The 12,677-nt window shown below is 35.7% G+C and overlaps 1 protein-coding gene across 6 annotated transcripts in view; it reads right to left on the bottom strand.

Annotated features, from left to right (window-relative positions):
• Positions 1–1,284: 1,284 nt before the first annotated feature.
• LOC150084307 (RCC1 and BTB domain-containing protein 1-like) overlaps positions 1,285–12,677 on the bottom strand; it is a 133,692-nt gene continuing 122,299 nt past the window's right edge. For 5 of the 6 annotated variants that reach the window (XM_090375154.1, XM_090375159.1, XM_090375155.1 and 2 more), the window contains one exon: positions 1,285–1,751. In XM_090375154.1, the coding sequence (XP_090231280.1) occupies positions 1,611–1,751 (141 nt within the window). In that variant the 3' untranslated portion in view covers positions 1,285–1,610. The remainder of the gene's footprint in view (positions 1,752–12,677) is intronic. The other variant, XM_090375158.1, reaches the window with a different exon arrangement.

The raw sequence follows: 12,677 nt of genomic DNA, 5'->3' as shown, positions 1-12,677 counted from the left end.
TGGAAGCCTCATTTTGGGAAACATGTAGGTCTGTTGGAATAAGTGCAGAAAAAATCAACAAGATTAGAGCAGGAGCACAAGAGAGTACTTGTAGGAAAAACTTAAATTCCATAAACTGGAGCACTGGAACTTACAACATCTATGAGGTGACCTGATTGAAGTGTTTAAGGCTTTAAATGGGTTGAGTAAACTAAATGCTGATGGCATCCTACTCTTTCTCAAATGACAAACAGACACATATATGAGGCAACTAATTTAAACTGTAAAAAGATGGCCACAGGATATCTGTGCAAAAATTTGTTTTCATGCCAGAGGATAACTGACTGTTGAAATAAGCTTCTATGTGGTATTGTGAAGTGGGTAATTTAAATAAATTTAAAAGGCTGGACAAATTAGTGGAGGGGATAGACAAGCAAAGTGCTTTTCCCCCCAGCTTATGTTGTATAAGTTTTTTTTCCTTGCATTATTTCATTCATGATTAATACTAATATCAATCAGAGAATGCAAAGATGCAACTGATCTGATTAATGTTCTTCATTTGCTACTGTCCTCTGTTTTATAATCTGATTCAAATTAATTTCAGTGCTAAGTTGCATACCATTTTACTAGAATTCTCAAAAATGATATTTCATCGATGCATTATCCTCGGCACAGCTTTATAATTTTGTTAATCCATATCACACCATACTTATACCTTAATAAACTAAAATTCTTGTAGTACACTGCGTGAATTTAAGTCCACAAAGAAACACTCTAAGCTCCTTTTCCACAATACAATGAGCAACAATATATACATAATCCAGAAAACTATACCCAGAAGTTTTAACAGAAAAAAATAATAAAAAATTCCACTATTTATTTTATATGTTTGTATATATCTAGAAAACAATGCTAAAATGTAAACTATTAATTTATATAAGTGTACATTAGTGATCTAGGTCTCTGCAACATAATATCCATTTGTGTTTTTGGATGCTTTCTTTCAAACTAAAATAAAAAAAAAAATAAAAAGAGTTAATACTTGTGTGATACACAATAGTTTTATGTGGGATTCTTACCACTTCTCCTCAATCCTAATTACATTAGAAATGTTTGGGAGGATTTTAAAATTTAAAATTTTTTTTAAAATAAAAAAAGTTAACAAAATTAAAAGTAAAAATTAAAAACAGATGATATATCGACAATCATTCATTTATGAGTAAATATGCTAAACAGATACATATAAAAGTATTTCTTTCTAAAACTGGATGGAAACAAAATCTCTGGAATTCACAGGACCAAAATTAAAAGTAGTAAAAAATAAAAATATTTAATCTGCCACTAATCTGTCCATGTGCACAGGAACGTCTTGTTCATGCAACTATTAACAATATATCAAATTGCCTTAAGCTGCATATAATCAAATCCACACAAAGTTAATTTTGAAACCTTTGTCCCTCCCAGATACACAAATGACAAACTTGCATGTGAATTATTGACCACTAAGTTTGATTGCACATTATTTCAAAAAACAGGTTAACTTAAGCACCAAACAGCCCTTATTAGGAATCTTGTATTCTTATTTTTACACTCAAATCGGAAGACCAGTTTCCCTAAGTACTCTCCATGTGTCAGTACTTGAAAGCACCATGCTGGGCTGCCTTGAAAATGAAATTTTTCACCGTCATCTCATCCAGTTTAATAAATGCTTCTGTTTGAGCTACTGCAGTAAGGTGGTTAAGTGCAAATCGAAAACAAAATTCTTCCAATTCCTACAAAAGAACAAAGTTGAATAAACTATTTAAAATTCATAATATGAATGAATATTTCCTCTATAAATTACATTCTCTCTAAATTAATGATCATTAAGTGCATTCAAACTACAAAAGTTATAAACAAAGAAAACAGCTTTCATCAAATATCAATACTGGCTTTATTAAAGTTAACTATATACTGGGTTACTGTAAACAAAATAACTTAGGATTTAGGTTATGTTAATTGTGTGTTATAAAAAAAAATCCACGTAGTAATATACAGCCAGGTTTCTAGAGAGAATACAGAAACAGAAGTAACTAGGGGAAAAAAAACAGTATTTGCCAATGAGAATGACAAGAGGTGAAGTACCACAGACAGTCAAGAAATTTTTAAATTTCCAAAATTAAAAAGTATAGGGTATTAGATATGGTTTATGTCATGTTTCCACATATGGAAAAAAATTTACTAATAACTTAAAATAATTTTTAATGTTACCAATTAAAAATCCATCTTGTTCTCAGTTCTTCATAAAGTGAGTGAAATGCACAGATTATTACATATCTGGTCACTACTATTTGCTACTACTAGAACAAATTGATGCGACTTGCATTTTCAACTTTTATAGCACATGTATTTGTTGTTGTACAGTAGTCAGAAATTGATATTAAAGTGCCTTTGTTTTAATCAGAAGTGCAATCGACAGTACTGATAATAACGTAAAACCAGTTTTACTGAAAGATTTTAAGTCAACTTATGGAAAATTCACTTAACGTAACAGGTTAGAGCATTAGCATCATATTTGTACACAAGTTACAGTTTTATTAATTCCTTCATAAAAAGTGCAAGAAGTGAAAGTATGGCTGAAATAAATCCAAAAAAAGTGTTATATTGAAGTCGGCTTTAAAAAAATTGAAGGTAGTTTTGCACACTTCACCCATTTTGTTATATTGAAAAATATAAAACTGGGCAGTTTCAGCTATGCCCTAGTGGCACATTTCCTAATATCAACCTGTACACAGATCAATATACTTTCTAACTTCCTGAGGCTGAAAACTAGCATCCGCAGCTCAGAAAAATGGTTAAGCAGAAGGAACAGCTATACAACAGATGCATTAGTGCAGAAGATACCAACTGGGTAAATATTGCTAAACACGAGATTATAAACCCAGTGTATGCTTCTGATGGAAATTCTTCCATCTTCAAAAGTGAAGAGGAAAGAAATAAGCATAAAAGAAAGATAGTCCATAAGAAGTAATGTAAAAACTATGACTGACTGTCCTAACAGCATGTCTATAAAATAGACATAAACATATAATAAAATGGAACATATCAAACCAGCACTTCCTAATTTATTTCACAAATATAATTTCAGCTATGATCTACTAAATCCCAAGTATTTTTATGACAGAATCTCAACTGTCAATCTCCTTGATAACCACCCATTTCGTTTGTATAATCCCTTCCGCTTTTACACTTTTTCAAGTGAGTTTCTAGACAGTATGGAGGCCTATTTGGAGTGAGTGTTTTCAATTTTAATATAGTTGATAATGAAAAGGAGATAAGAGTAACTCTGTGCAATCTAACATAAGATTCTCTCAACAGCATAGATGAGCTGCCATGGTGCACATGGTGTTTTAGCTACTGTATAGGAATTTTCTAGCAGAGACAGAGAAAAGTAATTATTTGATTATATAAAAGTTTGGTCCCACTCAGAATATGGTATATCAACTTTTTAAAATTTATTATTATAATGAAAGTATATATATTTTTTCTCATCTTGAGACCAAGCATCTGTATGGCTTGAGTTGTGTCTGTGTGTGTGTTTTGCAGTAGCATAAACAGAAGACACATTTAAATTAAGGGAGGAAATTAAAACAGAAACAGGGTTTTTTGTTTGTTTGTTTTTTTTGAAAAGTGTTGTTGTGGGAAAATGTATGCAAGGCAAAGAGGTTATTTGGAACTAGAATTGCTAAACACTGTAAACATGTAAAAAAGGGAAATAAACAATAGGACTCTCATGCCTCACCTAGGGAAATCTTTTTGAGTTAAGCAGTATCCAAGTGGTTAAATGTGAGAATGCAGTAGCACACATTCAAGTTGACCATGATTCAAGTCATGTGGTTGCTAAATATGGTTAACAATTGTATTCATTTCCAAAATGATTGGTATAGTTGTACAAGAGCATAAACAGAATACAGATATATACTTTTTTTTCTTATCATATTGATTTCCTGTTTTTTTATTATTATTATTAGCCATAGAGTGCAAGGAAGCCTGAGGCTTATGCTGCACCAGCCAAAAAAAATTTCTAAGTTATCCAGGGAAACACAGAGAGGGGGAGGGAAATCACCAAGAAAGAGAAGAATGATGATATCCAGCTCAGGACCCTGGGTGTGCCAAGCCCATATTCACCAGATGTGAGCCCCTGGGGTAAGTATATGGGAAATCAAACTGATGTTTGTTAGTACAGCTATCACAATCTGCATCTAAATCAGTGTGGTTACTTCTTATGGAAAAGTTTCTTATCTTAACCAAAAATGCCAACCTACATACAGTTGATGAACTCACACAAGAAATTCCACCAGTTGTGATCAGCAACAATCAAGAAATTCTGGCTGGCATGTTAAATGCCAATGTGTTGCATAGTGAAAATGTTTTCACTTGGCTAAAACTTTCCCAGGAGTGCTGTGTTTTTGTGACAATATTTCATCCTTTGTCACATTATATGCAAATTAAACTGGACCGTCTTTTTTTAAATATCCTGTAGTTACAACTGTTTTTGTTATTCCTAGACTGCTGTCTATGCATGCACTGCCTGGATATTCATATAATGCAGGACAGTGTTATACCTAAAATATTCAGTTTTACATAAAACCTACATTCTGGACAAGGTGTGTTACAGAAATTAACTTTGTAAATTTCCTATTATAATAAAAGTATATAGTTCACATATTATCAAATCAAACCTAATTTAAAATAAACCATCTAAGTTTTTTTATTACCCCAATAATGTACAGGTGTTCAAGTATTAGCTCCAGGGATCACCTATATACATCCACAAAATATTCTAGTTCTGACAGATCATGGCATACCATTTTCTGTTAATCTCCAGATTCTAAACTTGCTAGCTTGTTTAATCTCTAGATTCTAAACATTTCTTGGTTCATCTAATCTCCAGCCCTTGGGTTCTACCATCAACATTCAAATAATTAATATTTGAATGTTGATGGTCAAATAATTAATATTTGAATGTTGATCTGATTTTAACCCAGTGCATAATTTTATAAGTACAGAGTGAAGTTCTTACTCGTCAGTTTCCTTATGATAAGAACTGAAATAAATATTATGATTTTTTGTAAATAATTAAGTTATTTACAAAAGTGAGTGTTTATTTACTTCTGCAAGTAATTGAGTAATTTTACAATATTATAGAAAATTTTAGAACCTCTATTTGGAGGATCCCATCTGGTGTTTTTGGATCACAAAGTGGAGCACAGTGCAAATTTGCAAAATCAAAATGAATATGACAGTATTAAACCATGCCTGCCAAGATAATAGGACATTGTGGTTCCATCAATGGCTTCCTTCAAGTCTTGAATAATCTCGCCTGGGAACTTCTGACTTTTATAAATTCAGGTAGCACAACACTAGCCATATGATCAAAGCAAATTTGGCATGAATGCATCAAAGCTACTCCAGAGGCTAACCATCTTGACTGGAGGACAGTCACTTTTTTTAGCTTTGGAAAAGCAGGTTTGTTTCAAACTGGAAAAAAAAAAAAAAAAAGTTCAGAAGTTACACATGTGGGTTGCTAATGAGAACATTGGTGGAATTTGAATGAACGTTGTGGGCAAACATTTCTTGTCAGTATTTGGAATTATAATTCATATAGATCTCGTCAGTATTTGGAATTATAACTGATATATATATATATATAAACTTGTTATAAAAAGCATCATTTTATTATCAAGAAGTATTGTAGTTTATTTTGTAAGATTGCAGTTTAGAGGTACTTTGACTGTTAAATTAGAACAGCAGTTATGATAATCAGTAGTGGGAATCAATAATTTGTGTCACGGATCCATATTTAAACTGTAATGTGAAAGACTTTTAAAAAGTATAAAACTATATATAATATCTGCATATTATATAGAGTTTTGATGATTATAACTCATGAGAGCACCTTAAATTATAACATCTCGTAATTTTAATATAATTTTTAGACATAATTACAGTTATGTCTACCTAGGTGCTAGATGACTCTGATCACCCAGTGCAATACCACCACTTTGGAGGCTTGAAGTAGCAGAACCCATGTTTAGTCTCCAGAACAAAGTTCCAGTCAACTTTCCCCCATCTCTTCCATTATGCAATATGATTGACGTCTTTTGAGGTTAGGATGAACACCATGGCACCCAGATCCAAACTTCCTTACATTTCAAGAGTACAGCTCTAAAACAGTGTTTGCAGGTCAGCCGCTAGTTAGTACACTGTACCGAACCTGTTGGTAACTCTCTTGGAGGCTTCTGGATCAGCTAGTGTATAATCTTGCTGCCTCTACTCTGCCAGATAGTGATTGGAGGGAGTCCGAGTAGTGTGTATGTGGGGGGGGGGGCGTTGCCGAGGCCACGTTATGTCAAGGATCTGAGTATATTCTTACCATGTGTATGCCATATCCAAAAATTTCATTACTTCATACATGTTTCTCCCTCACTTTTTCTTACTATTGAATACACCATGAATTGTCAAACTAATAGAGCAAACTTATCTGCGAAAAGATATAAACCTCCCAAACACTTCTTAGTTCATTTCACAAATATACGTGGTCTCAGTTCTAATCTCAATGATGTCCATTTCCACTTAGTCTGCCAAACCCCATGTACATTTTCTGACATAATCTCAGTTATCAGTTGATTCAACCACTGCTCATCTCAATTGCCCAAATTATTTGCTGTATGATTCTTTTCACCTCAAAGGTGGTGCTTGTGCATGTGTCTGTTCCGATATTCCCTGTCAGAGACTTGGTAATCTGGAATCTTCTCTAGCTTAAAATCTCTCTACCTCATTCTGTCAAATTCATCTGTTGTCTCTACTGTTCTCTCAACTCCACTAATCACTTGGAACTCTTTGGCTTCCTCTCTTTGCTACTTTACTTTCTCCAGTCCAACTTTCCTACCAGTGAGGTCATTTTCCTTGGTGATTTTAATGTTCACAGCTCTAGCAGGCTTCAGTTTTCTAGTCACACAGACACAGCTGGTGGAGATGCTGAGGCTTTTGCAATTACTAATGACCTCGCACAGATTGTTCATTTACCTACCAGAATACCAGACAATCGCAACCATACAGCCAACACACTTCATCTTTTTCTCACAAATAACCCTTTCAAGTACATGGTCAAAGTGAATGGCTCTTTACACCAGTGTTCCGCATCCTTTTTCTCTCGCAGCACAACCTAAGTTTTCCGCAGCACACCGTAAGTTATCCATGACACAACACCGCACATAAAAATGTTAATCCCCAAAAAGCATAGTTTATGGAAATGTTAATATAAATATGCTATAAGTCACAATAGAATCAATTATTATAGTTCCAAAATAAATTGGCTCATGCATATATTAACATTTTATGAACCCTAAATCACTGTACAAAATAAAAGCAAAGCCAAAAAAAAAAAAAAAAAAAAAAATTCTATGAGTATTAAACCAAATAACTAAGCATACCTTCAATGTGATATTTGTGCCTGCTTTGCTAAAAACAGACGGCTGATGCGTAGCGGAATCGTTGACAATGCAAGCCTCATTTCTTCATCAAAGGATCCGAGTCTCTCCTCCCTCTTTGATGTTTTAATTTCAGTTAAGGTTGAAAAGCCCAGTTCACACAAATATGTAGATGAAAATGGTAATAGCATATTAATTGTCATCTCAGAGCTAGCTGGGTATTCTTTTCCTTATTGACAACCAAAATGTGCCCAACTGTGCTTCACGATATTTTAATCACAATGTTCTGTCCGCCTTTAGATCTGTTAGTTCCTCTTGTACATTCATCGGAAGAGATTTTGCAGCAAATGGATCACAAACCCAGTCAAAATCTTCAATGCTCTCTCCAAAATAATATTTGAACTTCTGCTTCAAATTATGTAAATGTTCTTTAATGAAGTCCATCACCACTTTATTACTAGCAGCAAGCAGCCATACAGTTGGGAACATCTCAAACGACCCATTTGCAATGCATTGTATCCACAAATCCAGCTTATTCTGAAAGCCTTGAATCTTATCCATACCCGTAAAAGGATTTTTGTTCTTGCCTCGCATTTTTCAGTTCAGCTCATTCAAGTGAATGAAAATATCGGAGAGATATGCCAACTTGGTCACCCATTCATCATCTGCAAATAACTCTGCATACTCATGGCCCTCAACTGTTAAAACTGTCTGTACCTTCCTCCTTAAGCTCAAAAAGGCACGTTAACACTTTATCACATGACAACCACTGTAATTCTGTATGTAGCAGGAGTGTGGTATGTTCAGATCTAATTTTCCTGACACAAAGAGAAAAAAAGCCACCAATCGAGGGGGCTGCGATTTGATGAAGTTAACGACTTCTACTACTTCATACAGCACAACTTTCAGACCAACAAAGACTTGGCAACTTTTGTTGCCAAGTCTTTGTTGGCAAAGACTTGGCAACAATAGCTTCATGGTGAATAAGACAAAGGTCACATCATATGTCAGGATTCAATTCGTGCACTTTAGCCACAAAGCCTTTAACTCGACCTGTCATGGAAACGGCTCCATCTGTGCAAATACTAACACAATCCTTCCAATTTAATTCATTTTGGAGCATATATTGGTAACAAAATATTTCTTCACCGGTGACTTGTTCAGGTAGTACTTTGCAAAAAAGAAATTTGTTGCAATTACATCTCCATCGATGAACCGAATGTTGGCAAGAATTTGAGCATGACTGCTAACACCTGTCGACTCGTCGATCTGCAGTGAGAGCTTCTGACTGCTGTTGATTTTCTCCTTCATGTCTTCAATGTCACTGGCCAAATCACTGACTCGGCAACTGATTGTGTCAGCTGAGAGTGGAATTTTTGAAATTTCATTTGCAGCTTCTGGACGCACAACTATTTTCACCATCTCTTTACAACAAGCTGGCATTAACAAAGTTTCGGCTATTGTGTGGCTTTTTGGCCTTTACGATAAGTGTGGCTACTTTATAGCTAGCTTCCTGTACTTTTTCCAAAACACCGACAAAGTCATGAACTTTGCCAGTTTTTTGTTTTGTTGCAACAACCATCGAAAATAATTTATATCGTTGCATGCCAGAGAAGAATGTTTTGTTGAGAAATGTCTTTTCAGTTTACTGGAAACCATAGTGGCATTGCTCAGTTTTTCTCTGCACATGACACACTTCGGGATTGGACATGTTTTATCACCACACCAGAAAAAACCAAAATACAAATAATTAACACTATACTGTCTGCACACTAATTTTTGTTTCTTTTTTTCGGGCTCGTCACTTTCAGGACTTTCACTTGTGGACAGAATACTCCTTACGAGGAACTTGACATTTGTTAAAAAAAGAAAATAGTAAAATCAACAATGTTATGGCTTGCGATCACAGTTTTCTGAGTATTTCAGAGCACAGCTGTGAGGAAACTGAAAGTGATAGATGCAGGACCATTCGAACAGAGGGAGGGGCACATCTATTGCTTTAAAATATAGTCTTATAACAAGGTAATAAAGTTGAAGTAACAGAGACAAATATCAAAACAAGCCAATAAAATAATAAAAGACAGGGGATGTTTTGCTAATCCTTACACTTTGAAGGAACAGCACATACATATCTAACTTTAACAAGTAACATCCTATTTCAGTCAGCGCAGTGACAAAATGAGAAATATTGGAAGGGCAAACACACAAATAACTTGAGAAAGGAAGTGTTGGATACTTGCACAAAAAATAATTTACTGTCCCACATGTACAACATTGTGTTTTAGTAGAAATGGCATTACAAACTTATATAAAAACTATAATTGGGAGTAAATAATGTACAGTTCATTTCTTAAAATAGGTAAAAGTTCTCAGTTGTCAATTTGTAATCATAATACATATTTATAGGTATACAGCTTCAGCAAAGTTCACTGCACACTTGTCATCTTGTGGCGGAACACTGCTTTGGGCACCTCAGATCATGTAGCCGAGTGGTCAGGAGCACGAGTGCAGAAGCACGCGCTCTTTGAGTGCACCGGGGTTCAAGCCCCTGACTACTAAATACGATTAACATTTGTATTGATGATTTATTGTGAACTCCACTGACCTGGTGGTCGTGCCGGAGTATAAACAAGAACTTGGTGACTGTCTCTTCTCCAGTGGAGCCTTTATCTCATGGCTATTCCCAACCTCGTGTTGTTTGGCATTACAAGAATGCAAAATGGGATGACCTGCAAGATTTCTTTTCTTCTTTTCCTTTTTCGGATTACTGTTTCAAAACTTCTGATGTCAACATTTGCTCAGATCGTGTCAGTGAAATTATTCTTGTAGAAATGATTGGAATCCTTTATTCTACACTCCACTTTAAAATCTCATCCTTTATCTAAACCTTGGTTTTCCAATAAATGTGCTAAGGCTGTTCAAGAGAAGAATGTTGCATATTGTAATTAGCTTGCTTTCAATTCTTCAGTTTCATTTTCTGTCTACATCAAAGCTCGTCACAATTGTAAAGCAGTTATTAATCAGTCCAAACTAGATTTTGAACAGGCTAAGAATAGAAAACTTACTTGCTTCTTGCCCTAATGGTAGCTGAGCATTCTGGTCTCTCACCAAAGCTATTGGCCACAACTTTTGCCCATCTCTGCTCCTGCCTCTGTCAAAACCAGATGGTTCTATTGTCACTTCAGCCAAGGATAAAGCCAACCTGCTAGCATCCCATTTTAATTCCAACTCATATATTAATGATCTTGGTAAAACACCTCCCACCATTCCCAACATGCTCCATTCAATGCCTCCTGTGGTCTCCATCAAAAGGATGTCAGAAGGATTTTGACAAATCTTGAAGCTAAGAAAGCTCCAGGTCCTGATGGTATTTCTCCACTTGTCCTCAAAACCTGTGCTCCTGAACTTACTCCTGTTCTTTGCCACCTTTTTTCACTTTCTTATTACAAAGGTGTGTTTCCTTCTGCTTGGAAATTTGCTCATATCCAGCCAGTTCCTGAAAAGGGCGACAAATCACTCCCATCCAATTATCATCCGATCACAATTACTTCTACTATTTCTAAAGTAATGGAGAAATCAATTAACTGCCAAATCAAACTATCTAGAAACCTTCCGTTTGATCAACGATCGCCAGTATGGATTCCGTCAGTGTCGATCCACTGGTGATATTCTGGCTTATGTTACCCATTTATGGACAAATTCAATGGAAAAGTTCGGTGAAACACAAGCAGTTGCTCTTGACATATCAAATGCTTTCAATCGTGTTTGGCATAAAGGTCTTCTAAACAAGCTTCCAGCTTATGGTTTGCCAACTGTTTTTTGTAATTGGTTATCCAGTTTTCTCTCTGACCGCTCACTAAGGGCAATGGTAGATGGCTATCTGTCTTCTAACTTCTCCACTAATGCTGGTGTCCCCCAAGGTTCAGTTCTTTCTCCCACTCTTTTCCTCTTGTATATTAATGACCTTCTTCGATTGACCAGAAATCCTATCCATAGTTTTGCTGATGATGGCACATTGCATTCCACTTTCTAGTTTGAGAAACCTTGCCCTGCTCAATCAGCTTCAACTTCTCGAATATCCACTGCCAATTCCTTAAATGCCAATCTCCAAGTAATTCTCCAGTGGGGCAAAGACAACTTAGTTAATTTCAATTCTTCTAAAACTCAGTCCTGTCTAACATCTTGCAAAAAGGATTCTTCTGCTCCTATGCTTATCTTTGGTGACACTCCAATTTCTAGGCAAGATGATATATCTCTTTTGGGGGATTACCCTGACTTCTCAGGCGCCTCCGTAGCCAGGTGGGAAGGAGCAGCAGTGAGTAGCACACACTTCTTGATTAAACCGCGGTTTGAGCCCGTCACCACCAAATATGGAGGATGTGGAAAGGTCGGGGAATGACCACAGCATATTCCCGGAGCAATATGGCCTTAGTTGCTCATGCTCCTAAAAACCAAATAACAAACAAACAAACAAACAACCCTGACTTCTAATCTCTCTTGGCACAAGCACATTACAAATATTGCTTCTTCTGCTTCTAAAAAACTTGGTTTTTTTCTTTTGCTCTCAGCGTTACTTTTCTTCCAAACAGCTGTTCACTCTGTACAAATCGCAAATCTGTCCTACCATGTAATATTGTTCCATCTGGGGCGGTGCCCCCAAAATCTCTCTCAGGCTTCTAGATTCCATTCAGAAGAGGACAGTTAGGTTAATTAATGACTCATCTCTAACAGAGTCTCTCCACACTCCGTCTCATAGACGTCTGTTTGTGCTGCATGCCTTTTCTACAGATACTTCCATGGGCACTGTTCTTCTGAATTGGCTTCTATAATTCCCGCTGTCTCTTTCAAAACAGTCAGAACACGTGCTTCCACCAGCCAACATCCATTTACTGTCCAACTTCAAACTCACAAAACCAACTTTTCACCTTCCTCATTTATTCATTCAACTGCCGTTTTCTGGAACAACCTTTCTTCATACGTATTTCCTGAAAATTACTGTCTACAGAAGTTCAAGTCTAATGTCAACAAATATCTTCTTTTTTCTTCTCAACCTCCAACCCATGCACGGTACTAAGTACTATAGGTTCTAATACCTCTCGTGTTTAGGATTTTCTTAAAAAAAAAAAAAAAAAAAAATTTAAGACTAGAGTTGATAAAAAAACTACAACTCAGGATGGCAACACCAAAATTCGGAAGGGAATTGCTACAGGTGATGCTCCTCTGGGG

The sequence above is a fragment of the Mastigoproctus giganteus genome, chromosome 6 (genome assembly GCF_048544385.1).
Source record: "Mastigoproctus giganteus isolate SK-2022 chromosome 6, ASM4854438v1, whole genome shotgun sequence".
In the NCBI taxonomy this organism is placed as follows: Eukaryota; Metazoa; Arthropoda; class Arachnida; order Uropygi; family Thelyphonidae; genus Mastigoproctus; species Mastigoproctus giganteus.
The sequence above is the reverse complement of the archived record's forward strand: the minus strand, read 5'-3'. Positions and strand labels throughout refer to the sequence as shown.